General features: G+C 35.0%; 2 protein-coding genes and 1 pseudogene across 2 annotated transcripts; all 3 read right to left on the bottom strand.

The window, feature by feature from the left end:
- Window positions 1–3,088: 3,088 nt before the first annotated feature.
- LOC106822856 (olfactory receptor 6C74-like) lies at window positions 3,089–4,027 on the bottom strand. Its single transcript, XM_014828213.3, has one exon. It carries the CDS (start codon window positions 4,025–4,027, stop codon window positions 3,089–3,091), a length of 939 nt encoding a protein of 312 aa, XP_014683699.3.
- An 11,622-nt stretch (window positions 4,028–15,649) lies between these two features.
- Window positions 15,650–16,225, bottom strand: LOC106822801 (olfactory receptor 6C74-like). Its single transcript, XM_014828177.3, has one exon. The coding sequence runs from the start codon at window positions 16,223–16,225 to the stop codon at window positions 15,650–15,652; it is 576 nt and encodes a 191-aa protein (XP_014683663.3).
- A 3,975-nt stretch (window positions 16,226–20,200) lies between these two features.
- On the bottom strand, window positions 20,201–21,132 carry LOC106822853 (olfactory receptor 6C3-like; annotated as a pseudogene).
- Between the last annotated feature and the right edge of the window lie 2,131 nt (window positions 21,133–23,263).

The raw sequence follows: 23,263 nt of genomic DNA, 5'->3' as shown, positions 1-23,263 counted from the left end.
TATCAAAACTACACAGCAGAGATGATTAAATTAGTAATAACAGAGTTTCATTTTTCATTTTTTAAAATGATGACAACCAAAGAAAGACACTTTTGAAGAATCACATACACTAACAAGTATTTTTTTCCTACATAAAATGTCATGTGATAGCTAAAGTCAAATAATAGATCAGCTTAGGGATCATCAGATACTGAGAGATATTCCCTTTTTCTGAACTTGTATAATTCCTGTTTGTCAAAATGGACTTTACCTGATTGTTTCCAATTTGACACATTATTATAAGAATATTTTAGAGCCAGGGCATGTAAGACACAGTAATTGCATTTTCTATTGATATTAAAGAAAAAATGATTGAAGAATGTTCTAAATGTCAGTGTCAGCTATAACCTGTGTTCCAAAAGCTTCCCCTCAACTATACACTTTTAAGGCCGTGTTGTGTCTACCAATGTTATACTTTCCACACTTCATTTTTCATCCATTACCTGAATTTAAATTATAACCCTTGAATATTATTCTATACTTTTATTCAAATAAAAAACCTCATTTGTTTATTATTATTTATCATTATCCTACTTTTTGCTAAAAGTATCAATCTACCTTCTTTTTTACCATTGATATTAAGTTGAAGAAATACGTTGATGCTTTCCTAAATCTATGCGATATATGGAAAGAAATGTAACTATAAGAAAGCTAAATAAAAAATAAATCAAAAAGGTTTTCCTTAATTTCTTCTTCCTTAATGATACATAAATGGACGTGTATCATTTATAATTTATGATTCCTTCAACTCATTTATCATTGTAAAAAACCATACAAAGTTGATCTGCATATCTGTGTGATTTTCATAACCAGAGTTAGGTATTTGTTGCAATTATTATGCTGCCGCATTCCTGAGGGGGTAGTGGTCTTCAATAGTTTCTTATGATCCTCACTTTATTATTTTTGCAAACATCTTCATTACTTTTAACTCTTTGAGTTCCACATTTTCTTTACACTCAAATATTTATTTTACCATTTACAAATTGCCCAGATTTACCCAAACACGTGTTTTTAATAGGTCCTAACAGAATTATCCTGGAAGTTATAATTGTTGAGTTTTGTAATTACCCATATTATTTTTACATTATTATTTAACTCTTTCATGTTCTCTTACCAATACTTTATACTGAGCATTTCTATGACGTACTTATTTAGCCGCTTTCTCTAAGGTCCCAATTTAAGCACCTGTTAAGAAGAACATTAATTTTATCTATTTCTCCATTTCTCTTGATCCATATCCACGTATTATTGTTCTCCTCTTTTACTAATCATTACTTCTAATTATTACTACTATGTAATCTTTTACTAATCATTACATAATTCATCGCTCCTCAATAGGAGTAATGAAAACTAAGCATTCCTGACTTTGCATTTTCACAATTCTAGTTTTTAGTTCTGTGTCTATCGAAATGGTCTTATCCTTACTGAGCTATCTGTTGCTCCTATGAAGAATGCTAATAATAATTATTGTATCACACTATTGTTTCCAGAATTACATTTAAACACCAACAGTTCCTGTAATTTAGTGAGTAGTTGACAAAATAGAAATCTTATTTTTATATCATATTTGTTGGTCAGCTTCCCTCACTAGATAAGAAAAGCTGAAAGCATTTCAGGGTAAATTATTTCAGCGATTCTGGTGGAAGCTCTCTTAAGACATGTTTTACCTGTTTTTAAGAAGCTATGTTAACTGTTCAAGATCCAATTTCAAAAAATGACAGCACTATTAAATTACCCAGGGATTCAGAATTCAGAGGCCAAAAGGAGTGATTCTATTAGATATAATGTGAGGTGATATGTCGTAGACTTACTGAAGTACAAGAGAAGACAGATGATGTAACTTTAATCTGCCTGGGAGTGGGAAGAAGTAGGAATGGGAAAGTCTTGGTTTAGCAGTGCTGGACTGTTCCTAAGAGTCACAGAACATCCTTTATGGTAAATGACTAGTAGATGACAGACATTTAAAACGATAAAAATAAAGCATTTCGGTATAGCTCAAAGACAAATTAATGGTTTAACTTGGATAGTATGTTTTAAGGAAACTTATCCTGATTGGCACATAACACAATAAAAGTGAAAATAAATATTGAGAGAGCCGTAGGTTTTACTTTTATTAGGTTGTCTCAACATGTTATATGTATTTTTTTTTCGCTTTCTGTGCTCTTAAAATTTCTAAAAGTTAGATAGTGCTCCAGGATTATTAGATCTATTTTCTCAAAGTGGGGAAAGTATACACATAAATGATCAAGGAAAAAACATAATCAATTATTTAAATAACCATTACTCTTGAAACATATTCATGACTCTAATATCTTTTAAGATCCAGTTCATTAACAAATTGTGCACAACCTATATAATTGTTCAGTCAATTATATACTTAAGTATTTTCCTTCCTAGCTGTATTTCATTCTGCTCTTTTAGACAGTAATTTCTAATGTATTTTCTTCAAATCTATATCCATAATTAAAATAAAAAAGAAATGAAAAAGAAGTTATAACCTGATGTACCACATTTCTGGAAAAAATATCATGAAACGTGTGTATGTGAAAACATTTTTTATTATATTAATATTTTTAAATTCTGGTCACAACACAGAAATTGGTTTGAGTTCCTGAAATACCAAATGCTGACCTAAAGTTTGAAATTCTGTAAGAAAGTGTTTAGTTTACTTTACATTTTAGATTCACTGGTAGGAGACATAGCTATATATGTATATAGCTATATCTATGATGATTTGGAAAGAATAAATACATTGAGCAAGCATTGTTCTCCGTATTTAACAGTTATTTACATGCAGTATCCAATTAGCATCAGAAGTATCCCAATTTATTGAGGTAGATTTTTGAGTATGAGAACATCAAATAAACATTGTATTTCATTATTAGTTTTTTAAAATAAACCGGTAAGCCAACAAAGGTTTTCATCTGTAATTGAAATACTCGTAAATGTTAAAAATTCTCTGATAGAAACTAAACAACTACTATTGGATACACCGGTGTTATCTGAGACTCCTTTGTTCCTTTCCACTCTATATAATGCAATAGGATATTCATTTATTTGAGAAAGGAACAACCCTGTGCACCGTATTCATAAATGCTTTTTTCACTTGTTGGTTCCGTAAGGTGTAGATGAAAGGATTCAGAAGTGGAGCAATGGAGGTATTGAGCACCGCAATTCCCTTGGAAAGAGATATTCTTTGTTTGACGGATGGTTTAACATACATGAAGATGCAGCTGCCATAAGAAAGGGATATCACAATCATGTGAGAAGAACATGTTGAAAAAGCCTTTCTCCTTTGACTAGTTGAAGGGATTCTTAGAATGGTCAAGGCAATATAGGTATAGGATATTATCACCATTACCAACGTGACCACGAGTGTTACCACAGCTGAGACGAATGCCATCATCTCGATGAGCTGTGTGTCTGAGCAGGAGATTTGCAGGAGGGGATTAGTGTCACAGTAGAAATGATCGACAATGATGGAGGCGCAGAAGTCAAGGTCTAGGCCTAAGATGAGTGGTGGAAAGATGACAAAAAAACCAGCAAACCAACAACTGAGGACGAGCTGTATGCAGATCTTGGTGTTCATGATAGTGGTGTAATGCAGGGGCTTACAGATGGCAACATAGCGGTCGTAGGACATAGCTGCCAGCAGGTAAAATTCTGATGCTCCAAGAAGGAAGGCAAAAAACACTTGAGCAACACAACTGTTATAGGAAATGGTTTTGTTACCAGTTGCCATAATAGCCAGCAATTTAGGAATGCATGTAGTAGTATAGGAAATTTCTAAGAAGGAAAAATTCCGAAGGAAAAAATACATGGGGGTCTTGAGGTGAGTGTCCACCAGGGTGAGTGTGATGATGGTTAAGTTGCCAGTGATGCTTAGCAAGTAGGTGAGAAGCAGGAAGATAAATAATACAACTTTCAATTGTGGGTCATCAGTCAAACCTGCTAGGATAAACACGGTCACTTTTGTGTGGTTTCCCATTACTGGCCTCTCCTTCTCCAGTTCTAAATAGAAAAAAAAAAAAAAAGGGAAAATGAAGGAGAGAAAACGACAATCTCGATGGAAAAGTCACAGTGCTAACTAATGTTTAAGGTAAAGTTAGTAAAGCGATGTTTCAGATAGAGTAACACAATGTCATTGATGTTTTAAAGATGGTTCTGCCAGGAAGAACCATAATTTGCATTTCCAGAATATCTGGACAGAGAATTCAGTCTTTAGTTTGCAATTCTACCACAAAATAACCTATATAATGATATAATTGTTCATTGTTTTTATGTGAATGAATTAGAGGGACTTTTTAAGCATAGAAAAATGCTTTTTCCTCCCCTGACTTTCTGCCACAGTTGGAATGGATGACATTTCCTGTTCAATTAAGAGTTGTACATATTAGAAGCAAAATGATAGCTGTCATTACAAGTACATCAGCCAATATTTTTCATTTAACACACACACACATACAAATGCACGCGCACACACACGCAAACCTAGCCATCACCAACAAAAATGGCTAGTACACCTTTACCATTTTACTCAGCTAGCCCAACTCAAATGCCTCATTTTTGTGTCATTTACTTTCATGGCTCATGAAATCGATTTCAGATAAATGAATATAAGGCATTGAGAACATATTTATTTGCTGTCTTCATTAGTATTTCCATGCCCTCAATCTCTGTCATCATCCATTCCTTCCTTCTTTGTACCCTGAAGCAAAATCAGCAGCATTAGCTTGGCAGTTTCAGTCTCTGTAACAAGAAACTGCAGTTTTCCTATGTATGTTAGGATTCTGAAGGTAGACCAAGTGAAATAAAATGAAAATAGAGAGTAAAGGATAGAGAAGCAGATAGAAATATATAAAATGGTTCAGGAAATCATATGAGGCGTGAGAGGGAAAGAGGAGAGAAAAATAAAGTCAAAGCCTTATGGTAACGTAGAAAGGGATGAAGGGGTTTTTAGGAATTGGATAGTGAGTGTGAGGAAAAAATTAAAAGAATATAAAAAATGTGAAAATTAATAAGTAAAAGAAATAAAAGTATGTAAATTAGTGAGTAAAGCTATGTAACTTAATAAGTAAAAATTAGTAAATCAAAATTCTAGGGGGAAAATGTTTAAAATGAAATTTCTTTCCATCTGCTTCTATTCCTGTACTTACCATTTTATTCTTTGTGTAAATTACAGACTGAAAACACAAACTATTTTGAAACCGGCATGTCTTAAAAGAGAGGAGGGTAAGTGTCTGATAAATTTCAACACATAACGAATCTCAGAGTAGTGGTGACACAAATTTTAGGAGGCATATACTTCCCTACCACAAGGATATTAGAATGTTTGACTAGCACATAATTAAAGAAATACTGACTCTAGAATACTAGTCTCAACACCCAGCATATATTGAGACAGTCGTGTTATTCAGGTTTGTACAGCTACCAAATTGGAGATCAGGATTAAGTTTGAAAGAGAGTATTTTCCAAAGTTGTTCTTTTAAAAGTACAGCATTTTGTACAAATACTTATAGGCCAGATACAGTGTATTTCTTTAAAAAAAAAAGATTACTGATATCTCTAAGGAAATTTTCCTTCTACAGTATCTTCATCAGCAAACACATAAAATGATTAAGATTTGGTGATGTGCCCTAGATAAGACAATGTTTTCTGTCTTGAGGATATAAAATAATTATTTCCAACCTCTAAAACATACATTATTATTAAAAAGGCATATACATAAATAAAAATAAACATATGAGGACAAATCAAAGTTGTTTCCAGTTATACTTTGAGGAGTTTGCAGGAGGATTCTAAGGTAAAGAGATGAGATCTGCTATCAAAATCATATTAATACTATCGGCATATAGGAGCGAAAAAATGATTTTTTGTGGACATTCCTTTTACATTCACAAAGTTATGAAGCAATCTGTCATAATTTTTTCTTCATTTACACAAATTACTCAATGGCAACTTTTGTAGGAATGCACATATCTAAAACACCTACATCAGAATTTTACCATGTCAAACTATTTTTTTGCCCAACTTCAACAATTACGCACACTAACTATCCCCCTCACAAACTATAAAAACATTAGGAAACTATCCCCCTCACAAACTATAAAAACCTTAGGAAAACTCACATTACCAAACCATTAGAAGTCAGGCCTATGAAGGCAGTGATGTTTAGTTGTGTTAGATATTATAAATACCATGTAACTTTAAAAAAGGAAAAGTTTTTCAATACTAAATTTTCATTGTATTTCATTTTTCTCCTTTCACCATTTTCAATAAATTATAATTTAAAAGTTTAGAAAAAATAAGGTTAATACTTTAAGGATTTACAAAAGTGGATTAAAACATATCTAACAGAAAACATGATCTTTAAATTTTAGATATATCAATCCTTTTCATCTTTTTGAGTCCTAAAGAAGTCTACCAAAAACACTTAAAAACTCAAATACCTTTTTAAAAAAGAATATATACACAGATTTATTCAGACAAAATCACCTCTACTTCAATACTTAACTCTTTTTCATCATGCTGAACAGAGCACATTGATATTCCATTGCTCTCTGAACGGATCTTACTCTACCCACAATCTATGATCATTTTTTCTTATCTACAAATGGCAACTTTGTGAAAGGTTTGATTAGCCATTTTTTATTTTTACAGATTTTTAGACTAGTGCATTAAAAAATTAACACTTGATCCCATGGAGTATTTATGCTTTCTGTACCCTGCAGGAAAATATCTAAAGATTATGAAGAATTCTCATGAGGATATGAAATCCAAGAATACCATTCCCAAAGGATCTCAAATTTGTGTTTTATAGAAGAGTTCTCACCAGGCACTTAATGTTTAAAAGTAAATATATAATTTAAAAACACTACTTCTAACTATGTCTCCAGAGGATTCAGTATAATTTCCATAATATGTCTTTGCCCTTCCACACACTCATCTTCTAAAATCCCAGATACAAATGTAAGGATTTAGAGCAGGAAAAAACACATTGTTTTAGTTGGTAACAAAAAATGACAGTAGAAGATGGAGAACTTAGCCTGTCATAGGAAAAATTGTGCCTCTGGCACCACTATTAATTTCCTAGACACATCTAACACTTCACTTCCTGTATGTCCTTCACTATCTATTCTGAAACATCTTTTCTCAAAATAGTCTTTGTGATATTGTCTAGTGGATCTTAAACTTATATTTCATAACAACTAAGCCTTTGGCTCTTCTTCAATATTAATAGAATGCTCATCTATATCTATAGCTAGCCTTCCTTGCAATTTATGGTCATGTGACTAAATTCTGTCCAACGGGTGTAAATGGAGATAATCTGTAGAATTTCCAGGATTATCTGCTGATCAAAAGGGTTTGCCCTCTTCTTCTCTTTACCCCTTTCACTTTGTAATGAGTATGGGGTGGCAAGCCATTTGGAGCCATGAGTATGAGCAACTACACTAAGAACGGTGACTCAACGTGGTAGAACACACCCAGATGCCTGAAACCATCACAGGCCATACCAGTGTAGAAACACAAGGAATTTATGAGAGTTTCAACATACCACCTTGAACATTTAAATGAGATAAAAATAAACTTATTTCTTGTTTAAACTGCTGTAGTATTTGTCTTTCTCATACTCTAAAGAATCTATGTCATCATCGAAACCTGAGAAGGATCTGGACTTTTACCCTAGTTAGAGTCTAACAGGTTAGCCCATCACCATTTCATAGACACTGCAGAACAAAGGATCCTGCTTAATCAGTGGCAGACACTTTATTACTCACTTTATCACTCAATACATAGCAGGAAGCAAAAGCTTCACGTTCTCATCATTTCCTATGTGTCCTATGAGGGGGGGCATCCCTAAACAGCTGCTGTGTACGCAACGCATTTGTCTCTACAGCTGAGGAAGCAAGGTTAGTAAATTCCCAATCTTTTAAAGAGCAGACTGCCTAATTCTGCCCCACTAGAAGAGATTATCTTTAATATACTGGTCAGAAAAATAAACAAAGGAAATCTTCCGGGACTATTGTTATAAAACATTCTTGAAAAGAGTATCCAGGACAAAAGCTATCACAACACATGTAGAAATGTTGCAGAATTTTGCATCAACAGCTCCACGTCTCACTTAAAACCCAACTTGTCTGCTGTTGAAATTACATATAAGTATGTCACTGGAAGGTGTGCCAGTAAGACTGAGCTGAGTTTGTTTAAAATAGTAATAGTAACAACATATGGGGCAATCACTAGACTGTAGACTGAGAGAATTTCCTGTAGACTTAATTTCCTGTAGACTGTGACAATTTCCCAGATAGTCTTTGTTTTTGATGACTTTGACAGTTTTGAGGAGTCTTCAGGCATTTTTTACAATCGTCCTTTATTGGAGTTTTTCTGGAGTGTCTTTGCTTCTGGGTCCCTCAGGTGACAAAGCATGAAAACACACATGTTTATACTAATCACATCTATACACACAACTATAAATATTTGCATATGTGTCCATCTGTGTCTATATTAAGCTAATCATGAGTTCATACTGACGTCTTCAACACTTCAACTTGAACCCATCACCACATGAATCATTCTAGCTTCGTTCTCTTGCTTGTATGTAAACTTTCACTCTGAGTGAAACACTGGCTCCCACCATCTGCCAACCACGTCCTTAATTAGTTAACTCCAGTACATGTGTACAGTGGGAAACAGCTTTATAAACTAGAGAGCAGGGCTTCTGTACCCTTCCTTTAGACTTGAGTCTTACTGATTTCACTCATTTCCACAATTATTTAGGTCAGCACCTTTTCCTCTACTCCCTTCAGTGAGGCTATTTCATACATTTATAATCCAGTTAAATTCTTCTGCATTCAATTTTAATATCCAGGATGTTTTTTTACTTTGCACAGATTAGAATTATTATTTGAGTTGGAAAGTTTTATTGGTTTTGACAACTGTAGACTGTTATATATCTACTATATCCACTATGTGTCATATAGAATAGTTTTGCTACCTTAAAAAAAATCATGCACTTCAGCTGTTCAACCCTCCCTCTCCCAAAGTCCTGACAACCACTAATCTTTTTACTTTCTCTATAAATTTGCCTCTTCCAGAATATCATGTAAGTGGAATAACACGGTCTGCCTTATTTCACTTAGCAATGTACATTTAAAATTCATCTCTGTCTTTGAATGGCTTGATATCTTATTCCATTTATTGATGAATAATAACCTATATGGATATATCATGTATGTTTAGCCATTCACCTTTTGAATAATATGTTATTTGCTTCCATTTTCTCTCGATTATACAAAGCTTCTGTAAATATTGCATACAGGTGTTATGTGATCTCTGAGGTTTTGACTTTTATTATTTTCTTCCTCCCTGAAGAACTTCTTTTTTAGAACATTTCTTACAAGATGTATGTGTTAGGGATAAATTCCTTAATTCTATTTCTTTGAAAGTCTCGATTTCCCCTTCACTTCTGCAGCATAATTGCACTGAACATAGAATTATTTTTTGTTGGATTTTTCTTTCCTTCAGCACTTTAAATATTTCACTACATTCTCTTTTTGTTTGTATGATTTCTGATGAGAGGTCAGAAAGTTCCTGTATAGGTCAACTGTTAATTTCCCCTGACCCTTTTCAAGGTTTTCTCTTTATCTTCAGTTTTTTTCAGTTTGAATATGTTATGCCTACCTGTGGGTTTCTAATTCATTTTTTTGTGTTTGTTTTTGATATTGTTTTGCTGCATATCCTTTGTGGTGTTCTCTGAGCAACTCAGATCTGTAGTTTGTTGTCTGTCATTAATTTTCAAAGTTCTCAATCACTGTTAGTTCAAATGTTTCTTCTGCTCTGTTCTCTTTCGTCTCCTTCTGGTATTCCAATCGTGTGCACGTTTTACTTGTAAATCGACCAACAGTTGCTGGATGTTCTTTTCTTTTTTTGAGTCTTTGCATTTTAGTGTTTTAGTTTGGAAAGCTGTTGTTGGCCTACCAACAAGTACATTGATTGTTTCATCAAACATATCTAGCTGACTGATGATGGGCCCACCAAGGGCATTCTTTATTTCTATAGAATGATTTTTTATTTGTAGTATTACATTTGATTCTTCTTAGAGTTTGCATCTTTCTGTTTACAGTCTTATCTGTTCTTGAATATTGCATGTTTTCATTTAGAGATCTTAGCATAACAAACAATTATTTCAAATTCCCTACCTGATAATGCCAACATCTGTGTCCTTTTTGATTCTGGGTTTGACGATTTCTTTCTTTCTCCAGACTGGTTCTCCTTGCTTGAGTCATGTTCATAATTTTTGTTGAAAGTTGGACATACTGTGTCACGTAATAGGAATGGAAGTAATAGGCCTTTAGTATGAGGATTTATGTTAATTTCTCTAGGAGTTGGATTGTGTTTAATGCTTTCTGTAGTGACACAAGAGGGTTCTATTCCCTCTAGTGTCCTTAGTTTTCTTTCCTCTCTTGACTTTGATTTTCCAAAGAACTCCTCCTCTGGAGGAAGCCTGCCTCTTACAGCTCCTTCCCTTGTACTCACTACTATTACACTGGATGTCTGTTGGTATGGGGAGAACATGCAGGGCAGTCAGAGCCTTCCACCTAAATCTCAGCCTTCTAGCGGGCCTTGGTCCCTGGGCGGTGATCTTTACATGTGCTTTTCCAGTGGTATATCTTTTTTTCCTCACTGGCCTCTCCTCTCTTCCCTGGCTGCAACATTCCCAATCTATTTCTTGGAAGGTATGTTTTTTCCCTCCTCTTAGGTGAGACAGGAACGTTAACAGGGGATAGAGTGAGAGAATGTCGTTCATTCAGAAAGGATTAGGCTCTGGCAAATTCTTTCCCCTGGAGGGTGGTCCTTTTCTACAGAGAAGGCAAAGGGTGTATTTCACGGTGATTTCTCTTACCTTCCCTTGCCAGAGCCACAAGTGGTATTCCTCAAATATTTACCCTGAGAACACGATAGGGTTCTTTGAGGGAAAGCTCATAAAAATGTTGGGGCTCCATTAAGATTGTGTCCACCAGGAGCTTCTCACACTTATTCTCATCAAACTTAGACTCCAGGAATTCATCAAATTGAGCATTTAAGTTCTCCTACTAGTTTATGGGCTCTGGGGGCTTCTGTTCCAGGTAAGCAGATCTCATATGTGATTCCCTGGATGCAATTCTGCCCAGATTTCAGGGTAGCAGTTTCTCCCTGTGTCCTTAGTTCTCTAACGGGTCTGAGAAAAGCATTAGTTTTTACTTGTCCAGCTTTTTCTTGTCATAAAGTTGGGAGTGACAACTTTTAAGTACTTTACATGTTGGAGTTAAAACTAGAAGTCACTGGATCATTTGCTTTTCATTACAAGAAGCCAGATGTTTGCTCGTAGACAATGAAGCAAACTTCCAATATTGCCTTACACCCAAGGTCAGGTTTGAGGCATCCTTGGCCTTTCCTCTTTCCACCTAGGGGAGTGAACAACAACCAAAGCACTGCTCAGGTGTCTAGTTTCAATCCTGCCTCCTGACCCTCAGCCTCGTTAACTGGTGTGACAGTGGAGGAACCTTATCTTCCACTCACCATTGAGCAGGAGCTGTACAACTACATAAGTGAAGTCTCATACCCCTAATCTTGCTCATGGAATATCTTATACCTTCCTCTTCTAGAAGCCATATCTCTTACAGAAATTCATCCTCTTCAACAAAGCTGTCAAGAATTGCAAGGGCTATAATAGGTCAGCCCCCCACAGTTTCATAGACTCTCACAGAAAGCACAAGACCCCTGAGTCAGAGACAATAAACCTTATTACACTATAGGAGGTTGACTGAGCTTCATGTTTGCTCAGTTACACTTGCCTCCTAATCCCCAAGAGGAGCAATGGAAAGAGGGCTCACATGGATGCTGAATGCACAATTGGTCTGTGTCACAGTTGAGGAACTTCAAGCTTAGGAAATCGCCAATATTTTAAAGAGACTACTGAACCTGTCCAAGCTTGCCATATTGGGAGATTATTCTTCCATACTACTCAGGGAAAAATCTGCCTTCTGTGCTGACATTATCTCTGTTTTCCAAGACTGAATGATAAAAAAAAAAAAAATTTGTAGAAATAATACAAAACAAGAGTTACTACAAGATACATAGAAATACCCTGGAGAATGCCACCCAACAGTCATGACTGCACAGATGGTTATATGAAATAGACCCTGAAGGGAGGGATTTGGGAATTAGTGACCTCACTTTCTGAACCAGGTATCTGAAAACAGACAGTGCTGTGACCATAAAAAGATGGGAATTAGAAGTCCATGGCTTCAAGTACTGACAGAGTTACTTAGATCATCACTTAAAAATAAGTTTGCATTAAAGACTGAGCTTTCTCAACTGAATGTAAGGGTACAGAGTAATATGGTAAGCACTACAAGTGTTATAAGGCAGGAAGTCTGTTTCCAACCACACTGGGCATCTAAAGAAAGACAATGACAAGCTTGTGGCTTTAAATTCTTAGCTTGAGTTATGTTCAGAAAACCATGGAGTTCCCATTACTGCTCTAGATCAATTTATATCTTATAGCCTTATGTCAGTTGTTACTGAAAACAAAAGTTGTCTCTGTTCTCACAGTTTATTAAATAGCCATATCAGTTGAATTATATTAATGTCCAGCAAATGCCACATTTGAATCTTATTTTCTTAGTGAACATATTAACCCTATTCTTATCTATTGCCAGTCATTGCTTCATTAGTTTATTCCTTTCTAGGAAGTAGTTTAAATAATGAGATTGTAGGAATGTGTAAGATGTAGGCTCTTCTTGAGGAACTTAGAGTCCATTGCAGGAAACAAATATAGTCAATTACATAAGCTATGATAAGCACCATCGAGAGTTGGTACAAACACTATACAAGTTTGAATGTGGAGTGAACAACACTGCCTTGTTCATGAGAGTCTTCCATGGGAGACCCCATGTTAATTAACCTGAACTGTTAATTGATGTTTTACATGTTAACAGAGAAGGTTTGGTCACAGAGCATGCATTCTCTATATGTGAGAGCATATGATTTTTGCAGCAAAGCTTATTATTCAGTGTGATTGAGGCACAGGACTCTTAGTTGGAAGAGATAAGAAATGGAACAGAAAAGGTCAATTATGAAAATACTTGAGGAGTTTGAACATTATTTTGTAAACAATACAAAGGCATCAAAAATTTCTTACCAGGAAAGTGCCATGATCAATTCACATTTTAGAAAGGATTCGAATGGCAGCGTGGAGGATGAGTTGGAGATCAAAGTCAGGAAGGGCGGTGAAGAGATAATTGATGTACTTTGAGTCTAGCTCTGCTTAACACTCATTTGATATGTATTAGTGAAACACAAACTGTTAGCAGTTTTGTCACTTTTAAGTTCCAGAGGAAAAAAAATCAGTGTGTCAGAAATAGGTACACAAAAGGGATTTTAATATTGTTTTAAAAATCTAACACAATTGAGAATCACAGGTTCATGTAATACATCCTTATCTCTGCTATTTACAAAAGTAAACATTAAGTCACAAATTCATGATTTATTTCAAGTCAAGTTGAAAATTCCTTCCACTACTCATAGCTCATCATGCCTTAGGCCTGGGGTTTCTTTTCCTTTTCATTTTCCATAATCCAATTACATATAGCCTAGGAATAGAAAGTTAAAAAAGGCCTATGCAGTGCAAGTGGTTAAACCTAGTAAATATATTTCTGAATTTCACAAAGTTATCCATAATTATTTTTGGAGATTAAGGAAAAGGGAAAAAGCTCTAGACTTGGAGCTATATTAAATTATTTATGGATTTATCTACCTATCAGAATTTAAAAGAGCTAAATAGGCCTTAAGTTCATATTTAAAGAATAAGTATAATAAGGAAGCAAAATAATATTTAAAAGTAGAAAATAAATATTCCACATAATTGCATTTGGCAACAATTTGAGACTTAAGCAAGAGTCTTCACCAGGACATCTGGGAAGTTGTAGCTTATTCCAAATGCCAACCATATTGAGACTAATCTTCTTCAGTGCAGTTGTTATCCATAAAGTAGAAAATTTTGTGCATATAAACTTAAGTTATGAGGCTTTTCAGAACAAGTTGATCTGTAAAAGAAAGCCAGATATGGAAAGTTGAAGGGTACTTTTTTTAGGTGTCAATTTCTGTTGTCAAATAAAATATTCTTTAAGTATTACAGTTTAATGGAAACCACTTAAACAATCACGGTCCCTATTTAAACTGCATGTTTGAATCTTTTCCCTTTATTCTCAATGCCCCACTTAATATTGATTTAGATATATAGCTTCAAAGCATGTCATTAATGCTCGTGAAATTCATATTAAATTTATTACTAGCCTGGTGGTCTAACAAAGTAACATTTCCTTCTAAATATATTGGGATAATTCATGCAATAATTATCCATGAAGTCACCAGTTGCATTGCATGGAAACTAAGTGATAGATAAATATTCTTGAAGGAAATCTAGTTTAGTCTTCTTGGGAAAATTTTTTCTTTTGGTCACCTTGTGATATAATACAATTGAAAGGAAAAGAGTCAAAATATTTTGCTTTGCACGTGATCAGCCATTATATCTAACTTTCATGCTCAAATAAATTAATTTGAAAAAATAAAGCACTCTCTTAGATCTCATGAGGCCTTCATTTTATCTTTGCCATTCCTTCAACTCTTTAGAATGCTCTATAAAGATCTCACTGTTTGTTTACCTCCTAAGTGACACATGGACAGAAGGATTCCCACTTTATTTTGCTAATGAGGTATAAAAGACACACGGACATCAAGAAACTGCATTTTGTCCTCACCGAGTTGTGGGGTTTTTTTTCTTTTTTGACATCAGCAAGTTATTTAAGCTCTAAATATGCTTTAGTTTGTAGGCATGAATAAGCCTGATCATACCTGTCCTAGACAGTTTTAAAGATGGCAGCTAACATAGTTGACAAAACCTGGCCATTGTAAGCAAGTGATAAATGTTAGTGATAATATCTAACTGGTTATTGTCGGGGCAGTAATGCTTTATCCTCTCTGGAGTTCCTTTAATCTGTTCTAACAATTCACTATAACTCTAAGCCTGGTTGAAAATTTGAAACTACCAAAATGTGTAATTATGCCATTAAAAACGCCATTAAATTAATTTGCTCCAACATTCTATTAAGCACGGTAAAAGAAAACAGACTTTAAATTCTGAATCCACTAATAATAACCTGATAAGGTGATCAAATTGAGGTATTACATTAAATTCTACATAAAATATATGGCAAATTGAATCTCTGAATTATAGAACAATAGAAAGGAACATAAAAAAAGTGAAGTTCCACTTTGTCTCCCTCTGAGAATTTTGAAAGGAAATCTCTAGAGGCACCACATAAAACAGCAAATGAAATTGAAATAAACAAGAATTATCTTTTATGTGTGCTCTCAGCATGAGGGAAAAATAGCAGTGAGGGTTAGACTTAGAAGATTAGGCAAGCCACAATGGAAATTATGTCAAGAAAGATAGGTAGTATTATTTTGAATACAAACATTGAAGAGCTCTGTGACACACTGCTCTCTTGCTTTATTTTACTCATAACCTCAGTAATATCAGTGAAGTGTTTCCCTTCATTGAGAAAAACTATATCTTTTTGATCATATGCTTAAAAGCGTCTTTCACTTGTTTGTTTCTCAGTGTATAAATGAAAGGAATCAACAAGGGGGCAATAGAAGTACTGAGCAGAGCTACCCCTTTATTTATAGACACTCTCTCCTTTGCAGACGGTTTCACATGCATGAAAATGCAGCTGCCATGAGAAATGGACACAATAACCATGTGAGAAGAACATGTAGAAAAGGCTCTCTTCCTCTGTCGGGAAGAAGGAATCTTCAGAATAGTCCTGATGATGTTTGTGTAGGAGAGAATCACTAACACCAGTGTAACCAGGAGCGTCAAAATGGCTGAGAGAAGCGCCATTAATTCTATTAAATCTGTGTCTGAGCAAGAGAGCTGCGAAATAGCAGAAACATCACAGAAAAAATGACCTACAGTGTTGGCTGCACAGAAATCAAGCTGGAGACCCACAAGGAGTGGTGGAAACATTACTATGAAACCAGCCAACCATGAAGCAAAGACCAAGAAGCTGCAGACGCTGCCACTCATGATGGTGGTGCAATCCAGGGGTTTACAGATGGCTACAGAGCGGTCATAGGACATGGCAGCCAGCAGGATCTTTAGATGAGAATCCTGTAGGGTGAGGGTGGGGGTGGTTAGATTCTCAGTGACACTCAACATGTAGGTGAAAAAAGGAGAAGAAAAATGACTACATGTAATTGTAGATAATCAGTCAGTCCAAGCAGAATAAAGGTTGTCACTGTTATGTGGTTTCTACCAAAGAGAAAGTAATAATAATAAAATAAAGAATAAGAAAAAAATGAGAGTTAAAGGGGAAAAGGCTGCATGAGATATCTATTATCTTGAGATCTTCCATAAAGAGATTGCTACCCACACCCGACCTCCTTCAATATTCTGCTAGTCAGCAGTAACAATCTGTGAAACTTCACTCATAAATTTTACTCAAAAGTTTCACTAACTCACTCTCTGAGTTTCTTTTCTTTTCTCTTGTCAAAATCCAGATAATCCAAAAGGATAACAGAATACATTGATAAAGGTATATTAAAATAGAAACAAAGAAAGAAACAGAGAAATTATCATAATATTTTAACTTGTATCTTCTGTATTTGCAATTTTTTCCACTTTAGTTTATGCTAACTTATTTTACACCATCAGGTGACTCATTCTCCTTTGGAAAACATATCTCTTTTTCTGTTTATTACTCTGTTTTTGTTTTATTTTGCTGAGGAAGATTTGCCCTGAACTAACATGTGTTGCCAATCTTCCTTCTTCCTCTCTTTGTTTGAGGACGATTCACTGAACTGATATCTGTGCCAATCTACCTCTATTTTTTGCATGTAGGTCGCTGCCTCAGCATGGCTGCAGAAGAATGGTGTAGGACCATGCCTGGGAACTGGCCTGGGCCGCAGAAGCAGAGCATGCTAAACTTTTACTCCTTTTGGTAAACTTTGTTATTCTGTAAGTCAGATTATAGCTGAGGGCTCTTTGCCTTTTAAAATAACGTAAACTTTACTTAAACATCTCTAGCCCATATATAGTGGGAATTTGTTACTTTCACCAAACTTCTGAAAACTCTTTAAGATTTAAATCCTTGTGACAACTTCTAGTTCTGCTTTCCCCTTTTCCATGAAGATTTGAATTTACTTTCATCTCACTCACTCTGGTTGTTTTCTTTTCTCTTATATATACACCCAAGCAGGTAAAAAGTGTGTATCCTCACACATGATGTTTGTATTGTTTATGCAGCGTATTTTACTGATTATTTGCAGTGACTGAAGAGGGTTCTAGAGAAAAGGCTATTTAAAAGTAAAATATCAACTAGAAATGCCTGGTAGTTCACACTAGTGCCATTGCTCCACATGCTGTTGCCATGGCAGCCTCTTCTCTTTTACTCGCATCCAAACTCTCTTTGTGGTTCAGCACATAACGATTCAGAATTTTGTTACCTTTTTCATTTTTTTCTTGTTTTCCAATTTATTTCAGACAGTGCCCTACAGTCTCACATTTATCACCTCAAAAGTGTGTCACAAGAAATTTCTAAAGAATGACAACACTGTCCCTAAGATGATACCGTATCATATTAAATTGTATTTTAAACTTATTGCATTTCATATATTCTAGTTTAGGTGTTAAAAAAATGTGCAAATATTTCCATTTGACTTGTTTCCTTCTAGGAATGACTCCATAACTTTACTATATTTTTAAATAATTCAGCTCTCCCGCCTGGCCAGCTGAGAAACTCCACTGCTCCTGAAGGTGGCTTTTTTCTCTCCAGAAGGAATTTCTGCCTCTTCTGTCTTAGTTAGGACTGCCCTTGTTGTTGGGTTCTTTTTATCCATTTTTCAGTTTTCTATCCAGGGTAATTTTTCCAAAAATAGCTGTAACCTGGTTGTGTTCATGGGAGGAGATGAGTTCAGAGTCTCCCTACACTGCCATCTTGACGAGATCCCTCAGAATTTTCTGATCTTCAACTTTTGGAAGAGTTTGAGAAGGATTGGTGTTAATTCTTTAAAGCATTGGGAGAATTCATCTGGCCCTGGATTTTCTTTGTTGAGAGGTTTTGGATTAATGATTCAATTTCTTTAATAGTTATAGGTCTGTTAACATTTTCCATTTCACCTTGAGTAAGTGGTAATTTGTGGGTTTCTATAAATTTGTACTTTTAACCTATGCTATCAAATCTGTTGGTACAAAATCTCTCCTAGCATATTTTTATACCCCTATTTCTGTAAGGTCAGCAGTAATGAATGAACTTTCACTACTGATTTTAGCAATTTGGTCTGTCTCTTCTTTTTTCTTGCTCCATCCAGCTAAAAGTTTTGCTGATTTCTTGAAAGAACCAACTTTTGGTTTTGTTGATTTTCTCTATCTCCTTTTCTCTGTTTCATTTATCTACACTCTAGTATTTATGACTTACTTCTTTCTGCTGGCTTTGGGTTCATTTCACTTTCTTTTTTCTAGATGTTTAAGATATGAAGCTAGATTATTGATATGAGCTCTATTTTTGTTTTTTAAAGCTATAAATTTCCTTCTCAGCTCTGCTTTCTCTATATTCCATAAGTGTTGGTATCTTGTACATTTGTTTTCATTTATCCAAAAGCATTTTCTAATTTCCTCTGTGATTTCTTCTTTGACCCATTAGTAGTTTATGAGTGTCTTGTTTAATTTCCACTTTTTTAAATACTTACCATGAATTGGGTCTGAAGCTTCTGATAAACTAAAATGAAGAAGTAAACCAGAAACAGTTTACTTTGTCTAACTGTGTTTACATTGTCCAATATGGTAGCCACTAAAACTTGAAATATGCTTAGTCCAAACTAAGATGTGCTGTGAATGTAAATACACATCATGTTTCAAAGACTTAGCACCAAAAAAGTAAAAGATCTCATTTTTAATATGTATTAGATGTTGAAACGATAATATTTTGGATATATTTGGTTGAAATGTCTTATTACTATATGTTTATCACTATAAACTTCCCTCATTACTATGCTGTACTGAGTTACATCAGACAGAATCAGAGAGAGAAAGAGATTATGAGTTTCATCTAAAAAAAATAGCAAAATTTTCTAATTAGGAATCTCCGAAAACAAGTCTGAGAAGACACATCCTCAGAAAAGTTTGGAGAGGCCCCAGAATGAGTAGGTGGACTGAATGGTGATAGTCTTCCCTTGTACGAATCCAGCTTAAGAAGACTGAGAGAAGTGGTTATTTTTTCAAATGTGTAGATAGCAACACAAATTACAAAGAACATGAAAAAACAGAGAAAAGTGGCCCAATCAAAGAAAGAAAGTAAATCTCCATAAACAGACTTTAAAGAAATGAAGGTATGTGAACACCTGACAAAGAATTCAAAATAACTCTCATAAAGATGCTCAATGAGTTGAGGAAAATGGCATGTGTTTTAGTCTCATTGCATTTATTTTGAATTTTTTAAAATACAAATATTTTCTAAAAAATGATAGAGACCATGGAAATTCTATAAATAATCTTTAATATCATGATCAGTATTTATCTTGAAAATATGTACTAAAGTTTACAAAATATAAAGCTCTACAGTTAAAGCACAATGCTCTAGGACATATTACCTCTAAGGACTGAATTTAATATACAATAATAGATAACAGGTAGATTTTTAAACATTATGCAATTATCGATGTTCATCTTGAAAATACAGAGGAAATTGCACTACTAATCTTGAGACTCTACATTCGAAACACAATGTGAAGTCATACATAGCTGTTAGGGATTGATATTAACAGAATTCAAACTTTTTTACATTGTAGTATAGAGCATATCTTAAAGAAACACATTTTACTTACAGAAAATTCTGTAGGAGAAATAAGCTTTACTATATTTTTGAATAATTCAATAAAAATGCATTGGAAAAATGGTATGGAATTCAGAAAAATGGACTGGGAAAATATTAAACTCATTGTAATGTGGCATAAAAAGAGACTATAAAGAACAAGCATAGTTATACAGATATTTAGGAATGTCAAGATTTTACTTAATTGCTCTGCAGACTGTCCTTTATTCTTGGCCAAAAAAAAAAGATCATTTATTTGTAGAAAGTATTACTTTATGGAGAACGTCTTTGAAAGCTTGTTTCGTTTGCTGGTTTCCCAGGGTGTAAATGAAAGGATTGAGCATGGGGACAACAAAGGTATTGAGAATAGCTACCCCTTTGTCAATGAAGCCTTTTCTTTTGCAGTAGGATTAGCGTACATGAATATACAGCTTCCATAAGAAATGGAAAAGACAATCATGTGAGAGGAGCAAGTGGAGAAAGCCTTTTTTCTCTGACTGGCAGATGGGATTCTCAAAATAGTTCTGTCAATGTACATATAAGATAAAATCAGTAATGCTAAGGGGAATAGCAAATTACCCAAAGCAAAGTAACAGCCAATTACTTCTAAGCCAGGTGTCTGAGCCAGACAGTTGTAAAGGGGAAAACAGTCACATGCAAAGTGATCAATGACATTGGAAGCACAGTAATCCAGTTCAAGGAGCAGTGTAAAAGGAGGGAAAATGGTCAGAAACCCGCCCAGCCACGCGCAAAGCACAAGCAGGCTGCAGAGTTTCCTCTTCATGATGGTTGTGTAGTGAAGGGGCTTGCAGATGGCAACGTAGCGGTCATAGGACATGGCAGTTAGGATGTAAAATTCAGTCACCCCCATGAAAATAAAAAAAAATAGTTGGGCTGTGCAGTTGTTCTAGGAAATAGTCTTATCCCTGGTGATAATTGCCCCCAGATATCTAGGGATACATACGGTTGTAAACGAGATTTCTAAGAAAGAGAAGCTCTGGAAGAAGAAATACCTAGGCGTCTGTAGATGGGAGTCCACCAAGGTGAGGGTGATGACAGTCAGATTTCCAGTGACACTTAGTATGTACATGATAAACAAAAAGAGGAAAATCACAATCTGAAGGTCAGGATCATCAGAAAAGCCTAGGAGGACGAACTCTGTGCTCACTGTGTGGTTCATTTCTCTCTCTCTCTCCTCTTTTTTCTTCTTATAAAGTTATTTAGGAGGAAACAGTATTAAAGGGAGGAGATGAAGGGTATAATTCATCATGATCAATATCATCATCATTGATACAATTCTAAAACATTTTCTATAATCCATGTGAATTTTATTTCTTCTGACTTTCTTGTTTGCATTATGTGTTAATACATATATGTGAGTCCTGCTGCATTTGCTAGTTTTCTTATTTTAAATCCAGCAAGAGAAATTGGGAAATCTTCATACAAAAGTCACATAATTGAGAGATGGTAAATGAAATCAATAATTCTTGTTCTGTCCAATTTGTGCAAATCATTATACTTTTGTTGAAACAATCTTATGAATATGAATTTCTCTTTCTTTTCTGTCAAGTATTTACTAAAGGACACCACCACTTAAAAACAGAAGTGGATGACATTTTCTATGACTTACTAGAAATGCATATATAGAAACAATTTTATTTCTGCGCATAAAGGGACATGCAGTATTTATCTATTTTCCATTTTGCACCGAAGCACAAATTACAGAAGTAACACCTTACCTCAGACTTTAGCAGCTCTGTCACCCAGGTTGTAGCCCACTGCATTTTCCATTTGAGCGTCCTTCTCTCTGAGCTATTAAGCTTAGTGAAAAAATGTTTCATTCCCTTGTACTTCTCTATCACATTTATCTTTTACTGAGACTATTGATCCACAAGGATATTTCAGAAATATCTTGGGAAAACCTCTCCCATTTGTCCTATTCAGTTAATTCCCAGCTGTGCTTGATATACTATGCTGTAGATTTGGTTTGCTAAAATTGACAGTTCCCTCCTCCATATTTTAGACAGTCTAATTTCTACTGTGAAGGATAGAATGTAAAATATTGCTTCTCTGCCAGACATTAACAAAATTCAAGCTAAGCAAATTTGATATTAGTTTTTCTCTATTTTATGATGGTTCAAGGAAAATAGTTCAGGAAATAAAAATAGAATGTAAGAAACCTTAAGAAGATGTGCAATGTGCTATAGTCCTCCTCAATGTTATTGGTCTAGGGAAGTTCAAGACAGCAATGTTTAGAGAGAGGACTACATCTCTGTTCTGTTCAGATCATGGGGGATTTCTGAAAGTCATTCCTGGATTTCCCAGTAGCCTCCTAACTCTTCTTTTTGGTGAATCTTCCTTGAGAACAGTTACATTCATCTTTGTATCCCACAGAGGACAGAAAATGTTGACTTTTACAAAATAATATTTCCATTAATCACAGTTACTTAGGGGGCGGCTCCGTGGCCGAGTGGTTAAGTTCGCGCGCTCTGCTGTGGCGGCCCAGGGTTTGGATCCTGGGCGGAGACAGGGCACCGCTTGTCAAGCCACACTGAAGCGGCGTCCCACATCCCACAACTCGAGGGACCTGCAACCAGGATATACAACTGTGTACAGGGGTGGGTGGGGGAGATACAGCAGGAAAAAAAAAAAAAAGATTGGCAACAGTTGTTAGCCCAGGTGCCAATCTTTAAAAAAAAAAAAAAAGAAAGTTAATCACAATTACTTAATATTTCAAGGGTAGTAAAAACAAGTTGTGAAAGCTATATCCTTATAAAAATAGAACTCAATATAATTTATATTTAATCAGCTTCTTGAAATATAAGTTTTCTACATACTCTCTGTTGTTTATCCTTAGGCTCTGTTACTATTTGGGCATCAAGAAGCAAGATTATTTCATAATTCTAAGACAAATAATAACTATTATAATGCATATATTGTGCTCGCAGTTTTTTAAAAACGTTATTACACAGGTTAACTAATTTAATCCTCTTTACCAATAGCAATATTCAATTACAGTGTCAAATGTGTCCATCTTATTGTCCATTTTGACCTTTACATTTCTTTGTCATGTCTTTACCAGACCTGCTGTTTGGTGGTTAAGATCCACTGCTTTTACTGCTGCCACCTGGGTTTTTTTCCAGATCAGACAACCACACCTCCCATCTGATGGTTGTCATACTGTGGTGGCTGCATGTTGCTGTGATGCAGAAAGCTCTGCCATCGGTATTTCAAATACCAGCAGGGTGGAGATGTTTCAGCAGCGCTTCCAGACTAAGCCAGACCTGGAAGAAGGACCTGGCCACACACTT

Source organism: Equus asinus, chromosome 22 (genome assembly GCF_041296235.1).
Source record: "Equus asinus isolate D_3611 breed Donkey chromosome 22, EquAss-T2T_v2, whole genome shotgun sequence".
Lineage (NCBI taxonomy): Eukaryota > Metazoa > Chordata > Mammalia > Perissodactyla > Equidae > Equus > Equus asinus.
Note: the sequence above shows the minus strand (reverse complement) of the source record. Positions and strands in the feature narration are given on the sequence as shown.

Coding starts and splice junctions, on each gene's coding strand:
- LOC106822856 (XM_014828213.3), bottom strand. CDS start 4,027: ATGGGAAACCACACAAAAGTGACCGTGTTTATCCTAGCAGGTTTGACT.
- LOC106822801 (XM_014828177.3), bottom strand. CDS start 16,225: ATGTCCTATGACCGCTCTGTAGCCATCTGTAAACCCCTGGATTGCACC.